General features: G+C 46.3%; 1 protein-coding gene across 1 annotated transcript in view; it reads left to right on the plus strand.

Annotated features, from left to right (window-relative positions):
* Positions 1–26,453, plus strand: part of Taok3 (TAO kinase 3) — a 177,272-nt gene that overhangs the window by 107,268 nt on the left and 43,551 nt on the right. Inside the window, exons 10-14 of the mRNA XM_059249138.1 lie at positions 1,838–1,929; positions 8,484–8,577; positions 9,806–9,887; positions 18,765–18,932; positions 20,768–20,974. Coding sequence (XP_059105121.1) covers positions 1,838–1,929; positions 8,484–8,577; positions 9,806–9,887; positions 18,765–18,932; positions 20,768–20,974 — 643 coding nt within the window. The remainder of the gene's footprint in view (positions 1–1,837; positions 1,930–8,483; positions 8,578–9,805; positions 9,888–18,764; positions 18,933–20,767; positions 20,975–26,453) is intronic.

Here is a 26,453-nt window from a genome sequence, read left to right on the forward strand (position 1 = left end):
GTGACCTGAAATTGCTCAAATGGCTTTGAGCTGGCTTTGGGTCTCCTTTGTGTGTTATCGATTTGCTGGGCTAGCTCTGTCTAAGGTTTCACTTGAGATCTCTTTTGAACTGCTCCCCAGAGGCAGCGTGTTCAGGACAAGGGATCTTCTTTACAGCCCTCTGGCTGGCTACCAAGCCGGGATGGAAGAAATCCAAGCTCCCAACTCTATCGAGTTCTCTGACACTTCATCCACTTTGACGTCATTCTGACTTGGAGTTGTCCTCCACTTTCTGCTCCAGATCCCCTTTCCAAACGTTCACAGATACGCCCGTCATGTTATCGTAACTTTGAGAAAGACACATTCTGGAAAAACCCGCTAAGAGCAGCTGCTATTCGACTTGTGCCCTCATCGTAAGATAGGATTTACAAAGCCACTTCCGACATGGAATAGACCGCAGCACCAACCAAAGCTAACTCAAGGCCGAGAGCCTCTCCCTTCTGAGGGGTCACACATGCTGCCCACCTTTACCTGTTTGGGTCTGTAAATCACAATGTCTTTGGAAGCACAGATCGCAGTCCTTTAGGCTGTCCCTCCAGATATGTTTTCATGTCTTTTAGAGTAATTCATTTGTCTGTGCTCACAACACACTAAGTGTTTACGTATCTGCCTGAGGTCCCTATGACAGGTCTCTCCATTGTTTAGATGAAGAAACAGACAGACCATGAATGAGCAACAGACTCAAGAGCAAACAGAGAGCAATGGATAGAGCCGGGATGTGTTGAAAATCGTGTAGTAGTTCCTAGACATCACCAAAGACGTTTGTGTTTTGAACGATATTCTTCCCAGTGGTTTGTGTAAGGAAAACTTCTGTTGGGGGGGAATCTTCAATTTTTTTAAATTAATTTTTTAGCTGCTGTGCGGAAGAATAGGTTGTGACATATTCTCTCACATATAAGTCACGTTTTGTACTTGGTTCACATTCATCCCCGTGTCCTCCATTCTCCCACCCCACTGGCTCCCTCACCACAATAGTCCCCATTCTGCTCTCCTCCCTCCTCCCTCCCTCCTTCTCTCCTGGATTTATCTTTCTAAGTCTGGCTTACTTCACGTAACATGATGATCCCCTGTTGCATCCCACATCTTAGTTCCTTTTTATTGCTGTGATAAAATGCCATGACCGAATCGACTTATTTTTAAAAAAAAAAAAAGTGTTTATTTTGGGGCTTTAATTTCAGAGGGTTAGAGTCTGTGACTGTCAGGGCAGGGAGCGTGGCAGGAGGCAGGCAAGCATGGTAGCAGGAGCAGTTGAGAGCTCACATCTTAAGGCATAACCACGAGGCAGAAAGAGAGAGAGACACTAGGAATGGCAGGAGCCTTTTGAAACCTCAAAGCCCACCCCCACTGACACACCTCCTCCAGCAAGGCGGCACCTTCTAATCCTTCCCAAACAGTTCCACCAGTGGGACCCCGAAATCAAGTATATGAGCCTATGGGGGCCACTCTCATTCAGACCACCACATCATAGGCACCTCCATCATGTACCTGGACCGTGTTTTCCTTATCTGTGCCTCTGTTGGTTGTCAAGGCTGGTTTCATTCCATGGCTTCTACAAAAAACACCACGACAAACGCTGAGAACTTTAAGCAGGGGCTGGAGAAATGGTTGAGCAGTTGGAGGCACTTGCTGTTCTTACAGAGGACCATGGTTTGGTTCCCAGAAAACAAAAGAAAAAAAAAAACTTTTAAATAACCTTAGAAATACTTTTGAGTACCCTTAAATCTGCTGTGCCGAGTAGTTTTATAATGGAAATTCTGTTTCTACTGACAACTTGAGTTCTGTACGTTGTGTTTGGCAGGATGGCCCCAGAGGTGATCTTAGCCATGGACGAAGGACAGTACGATGGAAAAGTTGACATCTGGTCGCTCGGCATCACCTGTATAGAACTGGGTGAGTGAAGAGCAGTTTTCCCTGGATCTTTGCAAACTGGTCCTCATCCCGCTCATCGGTTAACTTGTCTAGAACTCACTCAGTGACTGGCGGCTGTGCACAGGCCAGGCAATGTGAATTTGTCGTAGACACTTCCCGTGCTCTTGTGCGCCCCAAAAGACTGTCCCTTCTCTGCTGTGTCTCCATGAAAAACAAGCCAGTAATTGCTAATGTTTGAGAAACACCCCTTACTCGGGGTGACGTCGCATACCCTGTCTTTACAATAACCCCCACTGCTTTGCTTCACATTTACAACCCTATAGGGGAAATATTAGAAGACTTATCGAATATATGCCTTTAACATTGACCTGACAGTGGAGCCTTGAAGGAAACTTCATAGTAAAGGATGCACTAGCATGACAGTTGTCCCCCAGGGACTGGAGAGACGCCCAGTGGATAAGAGCACTTACTAATCTTCAGAGGACCTGAATCAGTTCCCAGCACCCACACTGGGTGGCTCACAACCACCTGTCACTCCAGATCCAAGAGTGTTTGATGCCATCTTTTAGCCTCCTTGGGTAACACACACACACACACACACACACACACACACACACACACACACACATCTTTAAAGTTGTCCCCCAAATATTTATAACCTAAAACTACCTAAAATACATTGGTTTTCCTGATTGCACATTTGAATTTTGGTTTGTCTTTAAATGACGTCTGTCCCACAGTATACCTGCCAATAAACTTAACAAACCGATCTGATGCTGGAGGGAAGGACCCAGGGTAGCCTTTGCGTGTTTCCATAGTGTAAGCTGCCATCACTGTTCACTAGATATGGGTCTGAGGACAGGAGGGGCCGTTAGCCTTCCCAAGCCAGGGTAACCAGGTCCAGGTTTAATCTGCCTTATCTAGAAACTTAAAACTACATTTTTAAAAAAATTCTTTGTCTAGTTTTTAAGGTTTATATCTCTTTTAATTTAAATTCTTCTTTCCTGGTCTCTGCACGAACCCTGTCAGAATTCCTGAGAAGTTTGTCCTGTAGAGGAGACCTGGGATACTCATGCTGTTCCCAGCACTTTATCCACATCTTCCAACAGAAAAACTTAGATGCATGACCTGTCTGTCACTTTGCATCAAAGAGAGATTAGTGAGAAGAAAATGATTCAAGGGGGAACATTAGGGTATTTACTTAATTTTTTTCAATGAGATCACATATCCACATAGTTTATAAATCAAAAAATTTAAGTCATGGGGTTGGAGAGATGGCTCAGGGAGGGGCTAAGGCCACTTGCTACCTTACAGAGGATCTGAATTCTGTTCCCAACACCCACCTTGGGCAGCTCCCAACCATCTGTAACTCCAGCTCCAGGGAATGCCATGTCCTCTTCTGGCCTCAGCAGGCACCTGCACTCACTTGGCATTTATTTGTACACCTAGACACACACTCACACACATCAAGCACAGTGGTGTGCACACGTCCCAGCAGTTGGGAGGCTCCTGGGGTCTGGGCTGATGACCACTAATCTGTCACCCATTTCAGTACTGAGCCTAGCTGTCCCTTAGGAAACTGGAGGGTACACTTAGCTGCCAGGCTCCGGTGGGCGTGATGAATGGTGTCCGTGCCATGCCTGAGGCAGTGAGTGCCAGATATGGGATAGGAACTAAGCAACTCATGGCAGTTAGTGTTGCCTTTCAGCTAGGGCTGCCAGCCATATTTGTTTATGGGAAAACCTTGACTTACAAAAAGCATTGATCTAAGAGTGGGGTGCCTTTGGGTCGCCTCTCTTTCTCAAAAAGAGTACAACCCACTGGTTCCAAGTTAGCACATCCAGGTAGAGCTGTTAGCAACAACCCACTCAACTGAGCTCCCTAAACCTTGATCTTGGTTGGCACAGATGGCGCATCCGCAGAGATGTGACCATTGTCTGTCAGGTAAACAGGAACACACACACACACACACACACACACACACACACACACACACACTAATCCCAGAGCTCAGGAGGAAGCAGCAGGTGACCTCTGGAGCAAACTGGCTAGCTAGACTAGCCGAGTCAGCAAGCTCTGGGTTCAAGTGAGAGGCCCTATAGAGCACGGTCAAGGAAAACCACTTCTGCCCTCCATCTACATGCACACACCTGTGCACCTACACGTATGCAAATATACATATACACATATGAAATATACACGTGAGTATACACATCTACTCACATGCACACCACACACAAAAACACACATATGCCCAACACACGGACACACACACCTGCAAACTTGTAAATACTGTGCAAACACAGAGACCCACGCGCACACACACAAAATAAGGACTCATGGGTCCTTGTCTCAGGTACCAGCAGTCCTTGCTTTGCACTGTGTACAGACCTAGGCCCCCTGATGTGCCCCTCCAATGCCGTGATGAACTCCCTGGGAAGGACCAGATGATGGATGTTTAGACTCCGCAGGCCCCGCTGTGAGTGTCCGCACTGCTTGTACCTTCCCCACTGGAACAGGAAACACCTGTGGAAAACACCTCGTTACGCAGAAGTGGGCTGCTGGCTGGCTCTGGCCTTTGCTCTGTGGCGTTCTGTCTCGGTGACAAGCCCCGTCACTGTGGCTGTGAGGCTGGTTTCGCTCGCTTGCTTGCAGACAGTCTTCCTGTGCAGCCCAGGCTGTTCTAGAACTTGAGATCTTCTTGCTTTAGCCTACCCAGAGATTACAGCCTTCAGCACCAGGCTCAGCTGGCTCAAGGAGAGTTCTTCCAGTAAAGAATTCAAAGGTAGCCCAGACCTTTCAAATCTGGTGTTTGGAGGGTGGCCCCAGGCTCTGGTTTCTCTACTGTAGTGATTTTCCCCACCATCTAAGGGCTGGCTGTTATGGCTTGTTCCCAGACACTTTGCTTGCTTGTCCTGGGCCCACCCTTAGGCTTCGAGTCGGAGTTGCTGCTGTCTCTACACTAATGCTGAGTTTTGGTTTCGATTTTCTCTTCTGAGACAGGATCTCCTATAGCCCAGGCTGGTCTTGAAATCACTATCGAACATAGGATGACCTTGAACTTCTGATCCTCCTATGTTCACTCCGAGTGCTAGGGTTACAAACATGCTTCCCCACACCTGGTTTGTGCAGTGTGGAGGTTGAACCCCCTGCATGGTAATCAAGCACTGTATAGACTGGTCTACATCTCCAGCTCCCACATCCTCTTTCTAAACTTCTGTTTTCTCTATCTGGTCCCCTTTTCACTGCTTCTCCTATGCAACTCAGTGTTCCTCTGCACAGCTTGAATCGTTTTGCATTTTCCTGGGAACGAGAGTGACCTTATCCCTCTTATGGTGAGGCAATCACATGGTATTTGATGTGAGCCCCAAGACCTTGGTCTCTTTTCATCATTTCTATGCCCGTTTGTTACACATAGATTCTTTTAAAACATTTTTTAATAATTTTATATAGATAATAAATACTTATTTATCCGTCTATGGGGGGTAGAGGAAGTGCATGTGGGTGCTTTGGCATATAAGTGGAGGTTAGAAAGCAGCTTGCCAGAGTCATTTCTCTCCTTCCACCATCCGGACCCAGGGATCAAACTCAGGTCCTCAGGTTCAGCAGCAATCACCTTGGATGCTGAGCCATCTCAGCAGCCCACACAAAGATTCTTTGTGGATACAGTTCTTTGCATTAAGTTGTCCTTTATTAATTTACTTAGCAGGTTTTGTGCGGACTGCCTTCCAAGGTGAGTCTTCGGCACCAGACAGTAAAGAACAAAATGAGCATAATGAGCATGGTCACTGCCCCTGTGAAGTTTAGACACTTAGTAAGGGACACAAGATAATGAGAGTTGTAATGTATGGCCAAAAAAAGCAGCACAGATACAGTCCGCAGTGACAAAAGTTACAGAAGGCTTCTCTGAGGAAGTAACCGTTCACATGGCAGAAGCCCTTAATAAACATGCTTTCAATTACTGCAAAAACAAAGTGAGTTCATCTCAGTTACTTTTCTCACTGCTATGACCAAAATACCTGACAAGAAACACTGTAAGCGAGGAAGGTTTGTTTAGCACTCACAGTTTGAGGGGATACAGTCCCTCCTCGACAGGGAAAGCATGGCCAAGAGCACTTAAGTCAGCTGGTTGCATTGTTTCCACTGTCAGGAAGCAAGAGCTGACTGACAGGAAGTGGGGCAGGGCTATAAAAATCCAAAGACCTTCTTTCCCTGACTCACTTCCTCCAGTGAGGGTCCACCTCCAGGAGGCTCCATAGCCTTCTAGAACAGGACCTCCAAAACTGAGGGACCCAGTGTTTAAGTATGCCACTTAACATACCAAAGTGGACCTGGCCTCAAGGTTCTCACAGCATCCCTCAGTTCCTACCCACACTGGGGTATGGCTGGCATACCCCACCCTCTATCCTGAATTCTCCAGTCCAGGGGCTAGGCTGACCTTCCCCTAGGGGCTCTCCCCATAATCCAGACATTTTGGCTTCCTGCTCTTTTTGTACCTTTGAATCTCTTGGCTGCTGCACCTGGTTCCCCTCTCTCCCCCTCACCCTCCCCGCACATGACCCAGCTCATCATGGTCATGTCCACGCTGGACTCTCCCAGATGTCCCTGTCGCTGCCTATGTTCTCTCTCTCTCTCTCTCTCTCTCTCTCTCTCTCTCTCTCTCTCTCTCTCTCTCTCTCTCTCTCGGCTTTTTCGAGACAGGGTTTCTCTCTAGCTTTGGAGCCTATCCTGGACCTCCGCCTGCTTCTGCCTCCCAAGTGCTGGGATCAGAGGTGTGTGCCACCACGGCCCGGTTTATGCTCTCCCTTTTACCTACAATAAACTTTTTCCTCTACCACACCTAGGAGCAGCCATGTCCTTTCTTTTCCTTTTGATTTCTTTTTTCATCCATTCATGAGCCTGTGGGGGCATTTCATGTTCAAGCCACAACAGGATTGTTAAGAATTAGCCAGAGCTGAGACAGGAGCACACATGCTCTCAGCTACGCAGGAGACAAACAAGAGAACCGTTGAGCCCAGGAGTTTCAGACCAGCCTGAGCAACATAGCAAGACCTCATCTCTTTAAAAAATTAATTAATTAATTAATTGATTGATTAATTAATTAATTATAATAATAATAAAAGCATTGTTTAAAAGAATTAGCCTGATAAGGTTAAAATCTGGACTGAAAACATCCATGTGAAATGGCTGTTCTTGATGGCTGGAGAGAGGTGACCAAGGGGGACCGAGCCCCATGTTGTTCCCGGGACAGGACAAGCTCATGGAGGTCTGCAGACGCTGCTCAGTGGTCTGAACTTAGTGCTAGAAGGAGTGGGAAGGCACTTGTGTCCACAGGAGTTCCCAGTTTCCATGCGGTTTTAGAACTTGACATCACCAGAAGACCACGCTCTAGAAACCTCTAGAGTCCACTTCCTGAAAAACAGCCCGAAAGCACTTCTGTCTCTTCCCTGTGCTTGAAAACCTTTGTCCACACTGCTCCGGCTCAGACCAGTTCACACACCATCGGCCAGTTTTGACCAGCTTCTGCCAGTTTCTGCTTGATGCATGTAAACAGTCTTCTGCAGCACGGTGGTGCACGTGTGTGATCTCAGCTACGGGGGAGGCCAACCAGCTGGGGCCATGCTGGAGACCCTGGAGAGAGAAGGGTGGGCAAGAAGGAGGGGCAGGAAAGGCAGAGAAGAAATCCTTGCAGGATTCTAGTGGGCCATCCCAGAGGCATCTGCAGACACCGGTCAGCAAAGACCCACCGAGGACTGTCATCAAAATGCACTATGAGACCATGAAGGAATAAATATTTTTTAAAAGACTAAGAAGTCCCTCCACATCATCGCCTTTTTTTCTTTTTTTTTAATGTGTCTATCTATTTATTTTGGAGACGAGGTCTCACTATGTATCCCTGGCTGTACTGGAACTCACTATTTAAACAGGCTGGCCTCTGGGCTGAGAAAGACCCTGGCTCTAAATAAATAATTAAATGTCTGTCCCACTTCACAGTAAGATTTTTTCTTTTAAAAAGAGATTTATTTATTTTACATGTATAAATTTTTTGCCTGTATTGTATTTACTACACCGTGTGCATGCATGCCCAGAAGAGGGCGCTAGCTCCTCTGGGGCTAGAGTTAATGGATGGTTGTGAGCCACCTTATAGGTGCTGAAACTTGGGTCCTCTGTAAGAGCAGACAGTGCTCTTAACCACTGAACCATCCCTCCAGCCCTTCCATTCCATAGTAATATTTTTTGTTCTACTTTTCTTTGCTTTCTGATTTTATTTAATGAATATGTATTTTTTTTATTAAAATACACACACATATTCACACCTTGTCATTGAAAAACAGGCCAACAACAATCTATGCAGAACCTATGAAAAAATAAGGACATTTTCTCCCATTGTTCCAAAATGGGTTCTGCTGGGAGCCTTCCAGTGGACAGTGAGTGACCAGCAGCCAGCAATGACTCCTTTGAGCTGGCCCTAAGAGTACAACAGGAGAATGATGTCTCGTTGATTGATAATCCTGATTTTGCTACCTACCTTACTTCTTTTGAGAATGCCTTACTGTGCCTGCTTCCTCTTCCAGCGGAGCGGAAGCCCCCCCTCTTCAACATGAACGCCATGAGCGCCCTCTACCACATCGCCCAGAATGACTCGCCCACGCTACAGTCCAGGGAATGGTAAGACATCACCAAGAAACTCACTGTGGGTATCTGACATTCTCATTAAACTACATTTTATAGATCTGCCTTAAAATACCATTGCATTCTTCCATCACAGCAATAGGAAGAATGGATGCCCCACAAACAGTGTACCTTTGTATACACACACACACACACACACACACACACACACACACACACGGACATGCCCCCTACCTCCCTCCCACACCTCAGCCCTCAGGTCCTGCTCATCACATCTCATTTGTAGTTTTTAGCAGCTGTGAGATGCCCTGGCTGGTGTCATTGTTTGTCTCCGTGTCTATCCGAACGGGCTGGGACAGAACACGTTACCCTCTGTTCAGAAGATGTGTTGTTGTTGGCCGAAAATCATGGCATGTTTGTAACTACTGAGACCACAAGAGTTACAGGGAATGAGCCATCTAACCAGAGTGGACCCAAAGAAGTCTCCAAGAGAGGACTTAGTTTCATTCAGAAAGTGTGTTTCCAGGTTCCCTGTCCCGATGTGCTTTCATTTTTATTCCTTAGAGGTTATGGGTGGCAGAGGGGTTAGCAGAGTGGTAATGAAGAATGCAGACTGGACATTAGGAATGGTGTTACCTTTGAGGGGGGAATGCATATTAAACTATTACACATAAGTATGGTGTTTTTATTTTCTGATCTATTTTGTGATTTGACCTAGCCTTGCTTATGTGTATAACTGCGTTGACTAGCTTGGGACTGTGTCCACCTCATTATCCAAAAGAATTAATTTTCAATGCCATAACTTGAAAATGGTCCAGGTCTCCTGATATTTCAAAATGCCTTATGAAAAGGAATCTCCTGGCTGGGAGATGGCCCAGTCAGCAAAGTCTTGCTGTGGCATGCAAGAGGATATCAGTTCTGTCTCCAGAACCAATGCAAAAGCTGGACCCTGAAATCCCAGTGTGGGGAGATGGAGAGAAAGGAATGTCTGGGGCTCACTGCCCAGCCAGTCTAACCAAATCAGTGAGCTCCAGGTTCAGGGAGAGACCCTGCCTCAAACATCTAAGGTGGAGAGTGACTGTGAGAGACACTTGATGTCAGCCTGTGGCCTCTACACACACACACACACACACACACACACACACACACACACACACACACACACGAGTCCCAAGTTCCAAGTGTTCTCTCCCATGCACTTTGCCTTCTGTATGCTGTGTCCCTCGGCCCCTCACTGCTCTCCTTGATGTGTTCACTCACACAGGACCGACTCCTTCAGGAGATTCGTTGATTACTGCTTGCACAAGATACCTCAGGAAAGACCAGCCGCAGTGGAACTCTTACGGGTAAATTTTTCCAGTTTCCATCCAGGGAGGGGCCATGAAGTCTGACCACCGGGCAAAGAGTTACTCCATGGCTGAGCACTGTGATACACTGGTGTATGGTGTGCTCCCTGGTTACAACCCTAGGATGGAAATAGGCATAAAAATGGCAAGGTTGTCAGGATCCATGTCCTTCCTGCCGTCCCCCACCCCACCCCTGTGGGCAGTGTTTTCCTCCCCACCCTTCTGAGTTGCCTGAGTCCAGTCAGTTTCTCCTCCCTGCTCTGCTTGCCATTCAGGGTTTTTCTGACTGAACTCGAGTGAGCTCTCACGATGATCTGCCAACAACACCAATGCCCACTCTGCCAATCTCAGTTAGGTTGGTGACAAATCCAGGCAGTGAAGATGTAGGGTGACAGTCTAAAACCAGATACTCGGGTCATACAGATGAACTGCAAGAGTGTCACATAACTATACTCAAGAGGCCATGGTGGCATGCCTGTAATCTCACCACATGCCCAGGCTGATCTTGTGATCCTCCTGCCTCCACGTCCCCAGCATTGGTATTACAGGAGCATACTGTCATCACACCCAGCTCTGGAGGTGGAGGCAAGAGCATCAGTAGTTTAGGCCAGCCTTGGCTGCATGAGAGCCTATTTCCATCAGCACAGAAAGTTTCCATTCTGTGATATTTTCCTTTTTCTTTTCTTTGACTTCTGACCTTTTTTAAAAATGAATACGCATTGGTTTGATTTGAACCTCACAGTCCTGAGCCTCTCTTTGCTTGTGTGTGTTGATTTTATGTGATGATGCTGTGGTCCATCAACAGGCATGTAGTGGATGGGAATCCACCATGGTGTAAACATTTCCTGCCTGGCATAGGATAATGCAGACCTCTACCATTTTATGTGTGTGTGTTTATTAGTCCTGTTGCTCATTTCCCCCTGAGAATGGATCCTCTTCTGAGCAGTTTTGTTTGTTGGTTTGTTTATGAGGAAAAACCCAGAAGGGTTGTATTCCTCCAATGTGTCAGGCCTAAAACAGTGGCCGCTGCGGGCCTGGAGAGATGGCTCAGCAGTCCAGAGTGCTGGCTGTTCTTGTAGAGGACCTGGTTCAGTTCCCACCATCCACACGACGGCTCACAACCATCTGTGGCTCCAGTTCCAGGGGATCCAGTGCCCCCTTGTGGCCTCTGAAGGCACTGCACACAATTGTAGCGCACAGACTGCTTATGTGTAGGCAAACACCCCACACACAAAATAAGTTGTAAAAATTCATGCATATGAAATAAAAATGAATACATTTTTGGCTGAGGAGATGACCCCGTGGTAAGAGCACTTAAGCATCAGGACCTGAGTTCTGATCCCAGCACCCACATGAAAAGCAGGGCAGGGCTACATGAACCTGTAGCCTCAGTGTTGTTGGGGGCAGAGACAGGAAGGACACTAATGCTTTCTGGCCACCGGCCTAGTTCCATGTTTAGTGAGAGATGCTGCCTCAAAGGAATAATACAGGGAGTGGTGGAGCAAGACACCCAACATCCTCCACACCTGTGCTCACAGGCAAATGTGTACACACATAACACACACACACACACACACACACACACACACACACACACACACACACTAATGTTTTCCCAGTACTGGGGAATTTTGTGTGACACTACTCATGTGAAGACATGAACAGCAGTCTGCTCACTGCAGATTAGGATCTGAGGACAGACCAAAGTCCAACGTGGTAAACTGTGAGTTTTACTGGGCTACAGGATTATGGGTGAGGGGCTACTGACAGAAGCAGAAATGACTCCAAGACAGCTGCATCACCAAAGCCCACCCCAGCACAGGTGACAGCTCACAAAGCTGGACATCTAGAGCACACTGCACAGCCTGCAGGCAACTCAGCAGGCTAGAGAGTGTCCTTTCCAGGTATCTCAGCTGGTCTGAGAGTGACCCTCAGCAGTCCTTCCTGTTTATATAAGCTTCAGGAGGGAAAGTCTAATGAATCTGGTCAGTTTTAGGGACTTCCTGAAGCTTTTGAGTTGTTTCCTTCCTGAGCTTAAGGAGCTTCCCTGTAGGATAGAGTGTTTCATCTCTGCTTAGAACACGCAGCTGTTCTACCTTTCTGTAAACAAGCTTGGAAGGCTTTAATCTAGGAGGAAACAGCTACACAAAGAGTATTGATCCCAGGGCCTGATGCATGCTGGGAAAGTGGCCAGCTATGCATGCTTGGAAGTGGGAGCTGTGCACTCACTCCCAGCCTCTACCTCCTTACACCCTGCCCTGCAGTGAGCATCCACAGGCATGACAGCCCTCAGGAAGGAAAAGGCGGATCTTAGGTTGGAATGCATACTGCCAGATCACCCTGGGGTTTACCCCCCAGACCAAGTGAGCATCTGAATTGCACAGCTTAGAGTGATTTAAAAAAAAAAAGTTTCTGGTTGTGGTTTGGGTGTTTTTTGTCTTTTTTTTTCTGGATTTTTTTTTTATAGTATCTTTTTCAACTTCATTGGGGTTGTTTTCATTTGGTTTGGAGGTCTTGGGCAGTGCTGGGGGTCAAAGCTAGGGCCTCACCCCTGTAAGGCCTGCACTGTGCCAACAGAGATGCACACACACACACACACACACACACACACACACACACACTCACCCGCCCCTCTGACTGTAGTTTTAAGTTTTATTTCTCATCACTTGGAGAAGTCTTTTCCCTAAGCTGCAATGCCGTTTGTTCCCTGGTCTAAGGCCTCTCTGTGATCTTTGCCATTTGTCTGTCTGTTGTTGATTTTTCCCCTCACTCGTGTATAACGAATCTTGCAGACATCTTTCTTACTTTTACTTTAGCATTCTTTTGTAAATTACAATGTTTTTAATTGAAATGAGAGTAATTCCATCACTTTCACCATATCCTCCCGGTTTCCTTCCCTCCAACCCCTCTCGTGTTCCCCAATCTCAAGTTGATAGCCTTTTTTTATCATTCTTATTACACACACACACACACACACACACACACACACACACACACACGTGTGTGTGTATGTGTGTGCACAAATATATAAAATATATAAAAATACACCCTGCTCAGTCCATTTTTGTTGGTGGTGTAGTTGTCAGGCTGATCATTCTGCATTAGACAACCGCTAATGGGCTTATCCCTGGGAGAGTCTAATTCTCCTTTCCCAGCAGTCAACTGTGGCCTGTAGTTCTTTGTCCAGGGGTGAGACCTCGTTAAAAATGTCTCTCTTCCATGGTCGCATGTCCATCGCTATTGCCATTGTTCTGGTCATGTTTGTGCAGCCTTTTCCAGGAGGGATTGATTCACAGCCGACTTCGTGATTCTGACTCTCACAATCTTCCCACCCCCTCCTCCCTGGTATTCCCTGAGCCATGGATGCAGGAGCTGTGATGTGGATGTGGATGTTGGGGCTGGGCTTCCCATATCTATTGACGTCTGCATGTGTCCAGTCGTGCTTTTTTGTGGTGGTCTCCATTTATAGTTAAGAGAGGCTTCTCTGATGAAGGATGGTAGCCACACTTATCTGGGGGTATAAAGATAAAATTTAGAATGTGGTAAGCAGTTAGGCTGATCTGGCAAAGTATCAGCAGCAGATTCTGTTCTAAGGTCGATGGCTTCGTCGGCCCCAGGACTATGGCCAGGTTTCTAGCACCAGGCATGATGTCCCTCCTTTGAGTCCAATTAGACAACTGTCGGTTGCCACTGACATGTGAGCACCACTTCTTACACCATAAAGGTGTAATACCCTGCCACACTGGTAATTGTCATGGTTCATAAGTGTTATAGCTGGGTAGGGCTGTTTAATTGTTTCCCTCCCTTGGTAGCTTACACAGTAATTTCTGGAACCACGGGAGCTAGGACACAGGAAAGAGACAATCAGGTCAGTTCCAGCTCAAATCACATGATTCCTGTGTCCTGAGTGTGTAGTTTCTTCAGCAATAGAGGTCTACCCCAACCCTTGAGAGGCAACCTAGGGCTACACATAATCTATATTGTTTTGGATATCACTTAGACTGCCTTGACCAACCATTACAAAGAGGGTTACTTGTGCCTGGACTGGGACCTTTGTTGGTCCCTACATCAACTTTAAAAATCAGTAGGCATTTCTATCTACTAACACAGACAGGCTGAGAAAGAGGGCATGGGTACACTTCTCTTTTGTGAGTTCGAGGCCAGCCTGGGCTACCAAGTGAGTTCCAGGAAAGGCAAAAAGCTACACAGAGAAACCCTGTCTCAAAAAACAAACAACAAAAAATCAAAACAAAAAAAGAGCACTGGCCACTCTTCCAAAGGACGCAGGTTGATCCCCAGCATCCACATGGTGGCTCACAACTGTCTGTGACTCAGTCCCCTACACATAAAATAAAGAAAAAAAAAAAGAAAGAAAGAAAACTTCAAATCTCCGAAAAAAGAGATTAAGAAAGACACTGGAAAATGGAAAGACTTCCCATGTTCATGGGTTGGTAGAATTAATATTGTGAAAATGACCGTCCTATCAAAGTGATGTACAGATTCAATGAAATCCCAATCAAAGTACCTAAGCATTCTCCACAGAAATAGGAAAAAAAAATCCTAAAATTCAGATGGAACCAGAAAAGACCACTGACAGCCAAAGCAGTCCTGAGCAAAAGTAAAAATCCTGGCGGGACTGCTATTCGAGAGGCCTTTAGCCTCCTCTGTGCCGAAGACTGCCTTGCATGAATTTTGAAAAGGCACAAGGTAAGAGTCTCACTTTTTCCTCCAGCTGGCTATCTACGTATTCCTGAATATTTTTCAATAATCCTTCTTTCCCTCATATTTTCTTCCTGCCATTAAAATGTCACTTTTGCATTGACTAAATATAGAGAACTAAGGCAAAAATTATTGAAATGTTTAAAAACCGCAATGTGACGTGATAAACACTGGCGAAATAAACAAAGGCAACCAGAGAAAACTAGGGCCAGGAAATTACCCGTGTATTAATTTTCCTATTTTTCAGATTGAAATATAGTGTTTTGATGCAGGTGACCCGCTCTCTTAGGCCTTGTATGATATCTTCTCTTCATTTTTTGAAATGTCTTGTTGCAATGACGTATTTATTTAGAGAGAGCGTATGTGTGCACACGAGCATGTGTGTCCCGCACACATGTCACCTGCTCTCCGTTTCCCTTCCACTGTGTGGGTCCCAGCTGTCACACTCAGGTCACCATCGGTCTTGGCGGCAATCACCTGTACCCACTGAGCCAACTCGCCAGCCCTCTCCTTAATTTAATTAAATTTATTTACTTATTGATTTATTTACTTATTGAGGATCGCATTTGTACCTAGATTATTACGTATTTTTTTAATTTTTGAAATTAAAATATGATTACATAATTTTCCCTCTTCCCTTCCCTCCTTCCAACCTTCCCACATCCCTTTCCGTGTGCCCCCCACCCCACCCCACTTCCAGGGCTTTCTCTCAAATTCATGGCTCTCCTTTATTTTATTTTTTTTTCTCCTTAATTTTAAAGGGGGGGTTTAGGAATAGATAATGCTGGCAGTGAAAAAAATATATAACTAAAATGAAGCAATTATTTTATTTCACTCTCTTCTAATTCTGTTAAATTCAAGTACATCTTTAGCTTTGTAGATTATACTTAAATTAGAATCTATGATATGGTTCCCATTTGAAATTTTTTTATTAAAAGTCTTTGTTCTGGGGTGGGGGGGAATTGTTAAGACCTAAGTTGACATCCTATAATTTTACAATATTTTCTTCTGGATGATGGAAATTGGAATTCCCTTATTTTCCTTTAAGCATTTTTTCTATATTATTTGAGTAGTTAAACATTGTAAAGAACAATAAAGTTATTATTTTGTTGTTGTTTGACACAGGGTCTCGATCTATAGCTTTGCCTGGCCAGGGTCTCACTCTGTAGACCAGGCTAGCCTCAAACTCCCAGAGCTCTTCCTGCCTCTGCCTCCCAAGCGCTAGGATTACAAGCATGAGCCACCCCTGGTTTACAGATTATTCTCTTACAGGGGTCTGGACCTTTTGATTGCAGGGGTGCGGAGAGCAGCAGGGGTGTGGGGGTGCAGGCAAGGAGTATGAGCACAACACAGGTGTGGCAGCGGCAGGGCCAGGGCCAACCATCCTCTAGAGTGCTCTGTGCACTGGCTAGGAGGATGAGAAGGAAGAACCGGGTCTGGAATAAAAGCAGGAACCCAGTGCAGCAGGCTTTCGCCAGCAGACGGAGAGATGTACTTAGGCACTGAGTACTTAGGCGTTGAGTACTTCTATGTTTCAGAAGGTGTACACAGGGGAGGGCTGAGTCCTCTCCTAGTGTGAGGTCTAAAGTAATGTGTGACTGTGACTCAGCAATGTCACTCTGAGCCCCAACTCCTCTGTCCGCTTTCTCCACAGCTCGTGGCCTCCATCTTCTTAGGTGGAAAATGACTGCCACAACTCCAGGACTCAATCCTTATTCCAGACCAGGAAGGACACAGGGCTAAAGACAAAACACCTTTTTTTTTTTCTCCTTACACGTCTTCCTTTTGATCTACAAAAGAAACCTCAGAGGCTTCTGCCTGTGTGTGCTGGGCTGCTGCTTGCCACCAATAGCAGCTGGGGTGGGGTGCAGGTCCTCGGAGACCCTGGTCCTTTGCTTCTGCCTGTCCAGCTCCCTAATGGAGGGCAGCCTCACAGGAACTCTGGCCTCTGGTGGACTGCACAGCTGCCATGTTTTTTTATCTAAATTGTGAGCAATTTAGATAAACCAGTGAGCAAGCTATGCAGTCTTCTTCATGGTGTGTCTGAAAGAAAGAGAAGGCAAAATATGCACAAGTCTGTTTTCCAAAAGCTGGTGAGAGGTAGGTAGAAGGCGAGGCGAATTGTGGTGGGGATAGACCTTGTCCCACCTCAGCTTTGGAAGGGACAAATCTATCTTTGTTACTTAAGGTTCTTGTCATTAGTTTTTGTTTTTTGTTTTTGTTTTTTAAAGATTTTTATTTATTTATTATGTATACATCATGTATGACTGCAGAACAGAAGAGGGCACCAGATCTCATTACAGATGGTTGTGAGCCATCATGTGGTTGCTGGGAATCGAACTCAGGACCTCTGGAAGAACAGTCAGTGAGTGCTCTTAACCTCTGAGCCATCTCTCCAGCCCCGTCATGAGTTTTTTAAGGATTTTATTTATTTTGTGTTTGGTGCCTCCATGTATGTATGTGCACTATGTGCATGCAGTGCCCACAGAGGCCAGAGGAGGGCATTAGATCCCTGGAACAGGAGTCACAGACAGTTGTGGACCACCATGTGGGTGTTGGGACCTGAACTCAGGTCCTCTACAACATACTTCCAGTCACTAAGACGTCACTACAGCCCTAAGTTCTAGTGGTTTTTATTATATTATATTTATGATAAAGTAAATCTTAGGGAATAACATCACCCCAGAGCAAAGGGAATGCTTATTAATCAGTGTGACTATTGTGGAAATCAGTGTGCCATTTCCCCAGAAAATAAGAAACAACTATAACAACAAAGGACTGTATCTGATCCAACATTCCCTCCTCCAGGTTTACGTCTAAAAGAAATGGAATTCATTATCTTGTAAAGATGTCTGCATCCCATAATTACTATAGCACTACCCATAGCAGCCAAGGTGTGGAAACAATCCTACATGTCCATCAGTGGGATAAAAAATAAGGGAAGCTGTGATACACACACACACACACACACACACACACACACACACACACACACAGAGGAACACAAACACAACACCATCGTTTTCAGCCTGGGAATAAGAGTTCCCAGCCAGACATGGTACCACACGCCTGTAAGCTCAACACTTAGGAGGTGGAGGCAGGAGATCAGAGGGCTACGTAGTGAGTTCAAGGCCAGCCTGGGCCACATAAGACCCTGTTTCAATTAAAGGAGGAGAGAAGAGGGGAGAGAGAGAGAACCTATGATATGTGATGACATGGCTGAATCTAGACAGCATTCTACAAGTCAGAGAAACCAGACATACAAAGAAAGGCCCCACACGGCCTTGTATACATGACACACTTTTTTAAAAATCAAAGATACAGGAAACAAGTAGAAAGATGGTTTCAGGGATGGAAATGAGAATTAGGGCTGATGAGAGGGCTCAGTAGGGAAAGGGGCTTGTCACCAAGACTAAAGACCTGAGTTCAATTCCCAGGAGAGACCCGACTCCAGCAGGTTGTCCTCTGACCTGGACATACATGTGTGTACGCACATACAAATGAATATGTAGAAGAGAATTGGGGAGGGTATTGGGCCCAGTGTTTTACTTCTGCAGTATACTGAGTAGTGAGACCTAAGGTCTGACTTGAAAACTGTAAATGTCATGCAAATTTTGAAGGCAGTGGGTTTTAGGCACCTTTGCTACAGACACGAGAATGGGAAATGATGATGTAGTAACTGCCTTCTGTTACTTCTCAATTTGTACCAAAGTATCACATTGTATACCATAAATATATATAATTAAAAAGAGAAAGTCTTTTTAGACAAGGTCTCATGATGTATCTCTGGCTGGCCTGGAACTCACTGTGTAGACCAGGCTGGCCTCAAATGCAGAGACAGAGATCCTCTCACCTCTGCCTCCTAGTGCTGGGATTAAAAATTGTGCACTACTGCCCTGCTTAACAAAACAAAAACAAACAAAAAAAAGTCTTGTGGAGACTCCAGAGCCAAGTCTGCAAAGAGGAGCTTGGGACAGAATGTAGAAGCATTGTAATGTCTTTGTAAGGGGGAGTCCCCTTGAGGGACACCAGCCTCAAGATCACGTTTATTTCTAAGGTCCGTGAACCTGTTCCCTCTCCCCTGGATGCTTCTGTGTATCCATTGCTCATAAAGGTAAGGCTTACTCATCATCCGTGTTTTCCTCCCCTGTCAATCAGCACGACTTCATTCGGAGGGAGCGGCCACCACGGGTCCTCATTGACCTCATACAGAGGACAAAAGATGCTGTCCGAGAGTTGGACAACCTGCAATACAGAAAAATGAAGAAGATCCTCTTCCAGGAGACTCGGAACGGACCCTTGAATGAGTCCCAGGAAGAAGAAGAAGTAGGTCCCCCTGATTTCAGCTTCCCGAGTTGGTACAGGGAAAACATTTTGGAGGATGGGAACAGAATGGGTGCTCTCTCCCCTATGAAACATTCGAAGTAACATAAGTGCAGCAACTCTTGCTTAAGGTAGACTGTGAAAAGTGCTGGGGGGTCCAGCCCCAGCATGGGGGGCGGGGCACAGTGCTGGGTAGGAGTGAGGGTATAGTGGAATGGAATAGACATTCATGAATGGGCACAGCACAAATTTCTAAATATATTTTTATTTGAGAATTTCACACATGCATACAAATCCTTTCAGTCACATTCAGCCCCTGTTCTCCCTACAGCTCTTTCAGGACCTTACCACCCACCCTATCTTAGTCAGGGTCTCTGTTGCTGGGAAGAGACACCATGACCCTGGCAACTCTTATAAAGGAAAACATGTAACTGGGGTGGCTCTCTCACAGTTCAGAGGTTCAGTCCATTATCATCATGGGGGGAAGCATGGCAACATGCAGGCAGACGTGGTGCTGGAGGTGAGAGTCTTCACGTCTTGATCCAAAGGCAACAGGAAAAGAACTGTCTTGCTGGGTGTGGCCGGAGCATATGAAACCTCAAAGCCCACCTCCACAGTGACACACTTCCTCCAACAAGACCACACCTACTCCAACAAGGCCACCCCTCCTAATAGTCCCCACTCCCTTTGGGGGGCATTTTCTTTCAAACCGCCACGTTCTACTCCCTGGCCCCCAAAGACCTGTTGCTATATCATAATGCAAAAAGGCATTCAGTCCAACTTCAAAAGTCCCCATAGTCCATAACAGTCTCAAACTTATATAAACGTCTAAAGTTCAAAATCTCTTCTGAGAGTCATGGCAATCTCTTAACTGTAATTCCCTGTAAAATCAAAAATGAGATCACATACTTCCAACATATAATGGCACTGGATATACATTACCATTCCAAAACATAGGGAAGGAAGCACAGTGAGGAAACACTGGACCAAAGTAAGACAAAGATCAGCTGGTCAAACTCCAAACTCTGCATCTCCATGTCTGATGTCAAGAAGCTCTTCATATCTCCACCTCTGTTCAGCTTTGTTGACTGCAACACACTTCTTTCTCTTGGGCTGGTTCTACTCCCTGTTAGCAGCTCTCCTCAGCAGGTACCCATAGCTCTGGCATCTCCAATATGGAATATGACATGTTAATAGTGGGGCATAGAAGCAGACATCTTTAATCCCAGCACTAGGGAGGCAGAAGCAGGCTGATCTCTGTGCATCAAGGCTAGCCTGGACTACAGATTGAGTTCCAGGTCAGCCCTGGCTACATACTGAGACCCTGTCTTCAAAACACAAAAGTGAAAAAGTGGTGTATCGTCTACCATTTTGTATGACTGAGTGATTGTTTGTATTCTCGAGTCTACATAGCAATTTACTGAGTTCGTTTATGTAGAGTAGGGTTGGAAAACAAGGCTTATCTGTACCTAGATTGACTTAGTGACATTCAATCTTGTGGGGGAAGAGCTTCTTCTGTGATGGTTAACTGCTATATCCACACTGTTTCACCCCAGCCCGCTGTTAGTCTTTGGCCCAGTAGACATGCATACCATTCAAGGTAGATAGCTCTTTAGCAACAACACCCAGGGTTGACCTCTGTCTACTACACACACACACACACACACACACACACACACACACACACACACACTTGATCTTTTCACACCAACAGAAAAGCACTCGACGCTGCAGAACTGAGTACTCAGTGGCCCAGTCAGTGAGTCGGCACTAGATCTCCAGGTGTTTTTTGTTTTTTGTTTTTTGTTTTTTTTTAATCCCACTGCCCATTTTTACAGGACAGTGAACATGGAAGCAACCTGAGCAGGGAGGTGGACAGCCTGGGCAGCATCCACTCCATCCCCAGCGTGTCCGTGAGCACAGGCAGCCGGAGCAGCAGTGTGAACAGCATGCAGGAGGTCATGGATGAGAGCAGCCCCGAGCTCGTCATGATGCAGGAGGATGAAGGCACTGTCAGCCCCGGCTCCTCCATGGTGCACAAGAAGGTAGGCATCCCGGGACCCTCACGAGCCAGGCTGGGTGGTCACAGCAAAGCCAGCTCAGGACACACTGCTTCCAGGTGGGTGGGCTTCTGCTTTGCGACCAAAGCATGGGAAGAGCAGGAAGGACTTCAGGGAATGATTGACAGAAGACCATGTTGGCTACTCCTCCTGTGGCTTTACCCTCTCCGGTTGCTCTGATGGCTGGCAGTAAAGAAATCCCAGTGGAGCACAAGTAGCACAGGGTCTAGAATGCTAGCCCCTGGAAGACTGAGGCAGGGGGATTACCACCGTTCAAGACTGCCCTGTATTACATTGTGAACTGTAGGCCAGCCCAGGTTACACAGTGAAATCCTGTCTCAAAAAAGAAAGAAAAGAGAAGAGAAGAGAAAAGGAAAGGAAAAAGAAAGAGAAAGAAAACAAACAAAAAAAGGGGGGGCTGGAGAGATGGCTCAGAGGTTAAAAGTACTGGTTGCTCTTCCAGAGGACATGGGTTCAATTCTCAGCACCCACATAAATGGCTCACAATCATCTAACTCCAATCAGGTGGCTCTGACACCCTCTTCTGGCCTCCTCAGACACCAGACATGCAAAATGCATAGACATTTATGCAGGTAAAACACCTATTCATGCCCGGCGGTGGTAGTGGTGCATGCCTTTAATCCCAGCATTCGGGAGGCAGAGGCAGGCGGATCTCTGTGAGTTCTAGGCCAGCCTGGTCTACATAGCGAGTTCCAGGACAGCCACGGCTACACAGAGAAACCTTGTCTCACAAAAAAAAAAAAAAAAAAAAGGAAGAAGAAGAAGAAGAAGAAGAAGAAGAAGAAGAAGAAGAAGAAGAAGAAGAAGAAGAGGAAGTCAAAGTTCCCAGAGCCTCATGGAAAGACACTCATCTTTACAGAGGGAGAGATCCTCTGTAAAGCAGTGACCTCCACACCTCAGACCATCAGAAGAAAGCTAACAGCCAGGCCTGGCAGTTCATCTTTAACCCCAGAGACTCAAGAGGCTGAGGCTGGAGGATGGCAAGTTCAAGGCTTGCCAGGGCTACAGAGTGAGTTCAAGGTGAACATCTTACAAAGACCCTGTCTCAACACGAAAAGACAAAGACAAAACAGCAGCAGATGAAGCCTGAAGATAGAACTCACTGGTGGCGTCCATGACTGTCATAGGCAGGTCCCCTGGTTCCACCCCCATTACCCGGTGCAGGGGTAGGAAGTGTTTTGGAATCTACAGTCCTGAGTGCTGTTTATTTTAGGGATGGTTTTTATTCTTCTATGTGGTTTCTAGAATTTATTGTTTATGATCCTTCTAAGGCTAGCTCTTTGCCAGCTAACTACATGTACAGATTTATTTTGTTTGTTTGTTTGTTTTGTGGGGAGAGTGCACATATGTGTGACCAGCACACATGTAGAGATCAGAGGAAAACCTTCAGGAGTAGATTCTGTCCTTCCCCTATTGGGGGAAGGGGGTTCCAAGGGCATCAGGCTTGGTGGCAGGCAAGCCTCCTTACCCCGTTAACTGTTTTGACTTTTTTTTAATATTTATTTATTTATTTACTTACTTATTAGTACACATGTGCACAGTGTTCTGCCTGCATGCCAGAAGAGGGCACCATATCTCATTATAGATGGTTATGAGCCACCATGTGGTTGCTGGGAATTGAACTCAGGACCTCTGGAAAAGCGGCCTGTGATCTTAACCTCTGAGCCATCTCTCCAGCCCCTGTTTTGACTTTTGATTGAATGGTCCTGATTAAGGATGTCTGTCCTAGGATGCCTGTCCTAGGATGTCTGTCCTGTTGGCTTTCTGTTGCTGTGATAAACTCCACGACCAACAGCACCTTGGGGAGGAAAGGATTTATTTCATCTTACAACTCTCAGGTCACAGTCCATCACTGATGGAAGTCAGGACAGGAACTCAAACAGGGCAGGGACCTGGAGGCAGGAGTTGATGCAGGGGCCATGGAGGGGTGCTGCTGACTGGCTTGCTCAGCCTGCTTTCTTATAGAACCCAGGACCAGCAGCCTGTGGATGGCTCCACCCACAGTGGGCAGGGCCCTAACACATTAATCATTGATCAAGAAAATGTGACACGGACTTGTCTACAGGCCAGTCTGATGGAGGCAGTTTGTCAGTTGAAGTTTCTTCTTCCCAGTGATCCTAGCTTGTATCAAGGTGGCAAAAACCTAACCTGCAGAATGCCCATTTTATACAAACCTGTCCTAAGTTAAGACTCTTTATGAAAAAAGTTAAGGCTTACTTCAAAGCCATTGCTTTGGCTCAAGGTCAACATTCCACAGTATAAAATTATAAAAAAGATCCCTTGTCATTTTAAAATTTTATTACTTTATTTTTATTTCATGTAGCTGAGCATTTCATGTATTGTCTGCATGTATGTATTTATGTACCATGTGCATGCAGTACACATGGAAGCCAGAAGATGGTGTCTGACCCTCCTGGAACTGGACTTGCAGGCCATGATGGGTGATGGGAACTGAACCAGGTCCTCTGCAAAAGCAGCAAGGGCTCTTAACCTCCTCCAAGCCATCTCTTCTGCACCTCCCCCCAACCCCTGGTCATTTCTTCTTCTTCTTCTTCTTCTTCTTTTTTTTTTTTTTAATTTTTTCTTCTTAAGTATCTGAGCCATTTGTGTGTAGTGTTCTTGCAAAATTTGTTCTGGGTAACAGGAAATCTTAATCAACCAGAGAATAATGGGAAGTTTACACAGGATGACAGTTTAGATGAAATTTTACAGACATGTGGAAGCCTCATAGCTTGGGAGAGGAGTGAATCCAAGAGCAGGAAGTGCAAAGGCCCTGGGGCAGGAGGAGCATTACATATCAAGGAAGAGGGCAAAGGTCGAGGAGGTTGGAGCCTGGAAAGTGGGTGTTCATCAGACTGGGAAGACGTCAGGTTCTGGGGACCAGGAAGTTTAAGGAAATAAATGGGCGATATCAGATAAAGAAAGCCATTTGCCTCCGTACTAGCTGGACTCTTTGGATTATAGGCAAATGGTCATGTATGTAAAGCGTAGAAAAGAAAGGATTGGATTGGGAGGATGGCTCAGTGGGTAAAGGTGTTGGTTGCCAAACCTGATGACCTGAGTTCAGTCCCCAGGAGAGGAGGGACCCAACTCTCGCATGTTGTCCCCTGACCTATGTCCTGGGAACATGTGCAGCTACAGGTCGGGGAGGCATAAAGTAAAGAAAAATGTAAAATAACAAAGCCTTTGTATCCGTGGGTGCTCACAGGCATTGGCTGTCTCTCTACCACCCGTTGGGGTCTCATGAGTAGAGTGCACAAGGGAGGCATTAGAACGGATCTGGGGCTACGGGAGCTATAGCTCAGTGGGCGTGGCACAGGTGACAAGGGCTCCACCAGACTGGCTTCTCCTGCCTTTGTTTCCACGATCCGGGAAACAGCGGCCTCACACCCACCCCGGCCAGGAGAAGGGCTGCTTTTTCTGTATTACAGTAGGGATATGCAGTCCACCTGAGATTTCCCTGTAATGGGATTTTTTCGAGACGCCCTGCCCAAGTCGGTTCCCTGCCCATGCTGATGGACGGCAGCCGCACTACCACACGGTCAGACATTTGGGTGCCTGGTTACACTTTTAGGAAGGAGAGCCAAGACAGAACTTTCCCTTTTCATTTTCTTGTTTATTATTATTATTTATGCGTATGTGTGTGAGGCTGGATGACTGTGTAGCATGTGCATTCAGGTGCCTCAGAGACCAGAAGAGGGTATCAGAGTCCCCTGGAGCCGGAGCTACAGGTGGTTACCGTCTTAGAAGATGACCATCTTATCAAGCTCACCTTTTAAAAATACCTATATGTGCATTGATTACAGTTTCACCATTCATGTATGCACATGTATTTACACACATGCCAATGATTCTCAGGCTTACCACGGAACATTAAAACTATGATTTCCAATACTCTTAACTGTTTATAATACAATGGAAAAACTCAAAATTTAAAAAGTATTTGCTGACCAAGAGAATATTTGTGTCAGTTACCTTCAAGTAATTTATCATTTCTTTAATATACCCTGCCCTTACATTCTCTTAGTTACTTTTTATATGAAAAGTAATGGATTTTATTATGGCATTTTCACCCATATGTGTCCTATTATATTCTCTTGTGTCTCATGTAAAACCTAAGTCTAAAGTTGTGTGTGTGTGTGTGTGTGTGTGTGTGTGTGTGTGTGTGTGATGTGTGCAGGTCATGAGTGTAAACTCATTTCTATGACATTTAGTATGGATGTCTGTGTGTGCATGTGCACACATGCACTGCACACCAGAGCATTTATGTGGAGGTCAAAGGACAGATTTCTGTCTGTTCTATCCTTCCACCGTGTGGCTCCCAGGGCTAGAACTCAGGTCATCAGACTTAACAGCAAGTGCCTTTACCCGCCCGGCCCTCTTGCCGGCCCTGTTGTCATCTTTGAAAACCAAAGAACAGCTTTCTTTCCCCAGTTTGTTTGGCAGGAAGAAAAGTCCTTGAGGGGCTAGGGCATCCTAGGTACGTTTTGCTCCCGTGGCCTGTGGTTATTTCTGCCGGACAGAGGGCCAGGTTCACTGCTGCTTCCGCTTACACTCAGCAAAGAGAACCCGAAGGAGCGATGGTGCAGATGAGGGACGAGGAGCATCCTGCCGTCATGGCCCTGTCCTCAGTCCTTGCCATCTTCCCTCCCTGTCTCTCTGGTTCAGACCCGGGATTCCCCTCCAGCTCCATCGAGCAGCCTTGGGAACCAGGTCTGGTGCCTCACACCTTTAACCCCGTCCTGGGGAGGCTGAGGCCGCTGAGTTTGAAGCCAGCTTGGTCTACAGAGTGAGTTCCACGTCAGCGCGAGCTGCATAGAGAGCCTGTCTCAACAAAACCAAAGTGATATTTTGAAGATGGGGGCAGTGAGTTTGCTGGCCCCTCGTCCACGGACAGGTCGGTGAGGGTGTCTGTAGAGGATGTCTCCAGTCAGAGAAAAGCTGCTTCGGGTCACACCCGTGGGCTGTGTCGTGTGTGCGTGCGTGTGTGTGTGTGTGTGTGTGTGTGTGTGTGTGTGTGTGTGTGTCACCATTTTACAGCTTCCCTGTAAACAGAGTAGCGGGCTTTGAGGAAACACCAATACGAATTCTGTTAAATAACCCAAGAGAAAATGCCATTTTCTCCTCTCCTCTTGAGTTTACTGAGCCATGGCCTCCCAGACAAAGCGCCACACCTCAGGCCAAGTCCTAGGGAGACAGGGTTTGTCCAAGCCTCACAGTCCCAGGCAGAAATCGAAGTGAACTGGGAAAAGTGAGCCAAGCCCACAAGGCAGTCAGGAGGAGAAGGACCCAAATCACTGCCAAGTTCATATACTTTTTTTTGTTTCCTTTGGTTTTTCGAGACAGGGTTTCTCTGTGTAGCTTTGTGCCTTTCCTGGAACTCGCTTTGGAGACCAGGCTAGCCTTGAACTCACAGAGATCCACCTGGCTCTGCCTCATATAC

The sequence above is a fragment of the Peromyscus eremicus genome, chromosome 23 (assembly GCF_949786415.1).
Source record: "Peromyscus eremicus chromosome 23, PerEre_H2_v1, whole genome shotgun sequence".
In the NCBI taxonomy this organism is placed as follows: domain Eukaryota; kingdom Metazoa; phylum Chordata; class Mammalia; order Rodentia; family Cricetidae; genus Peromyscus; species Peromyscus eremicus.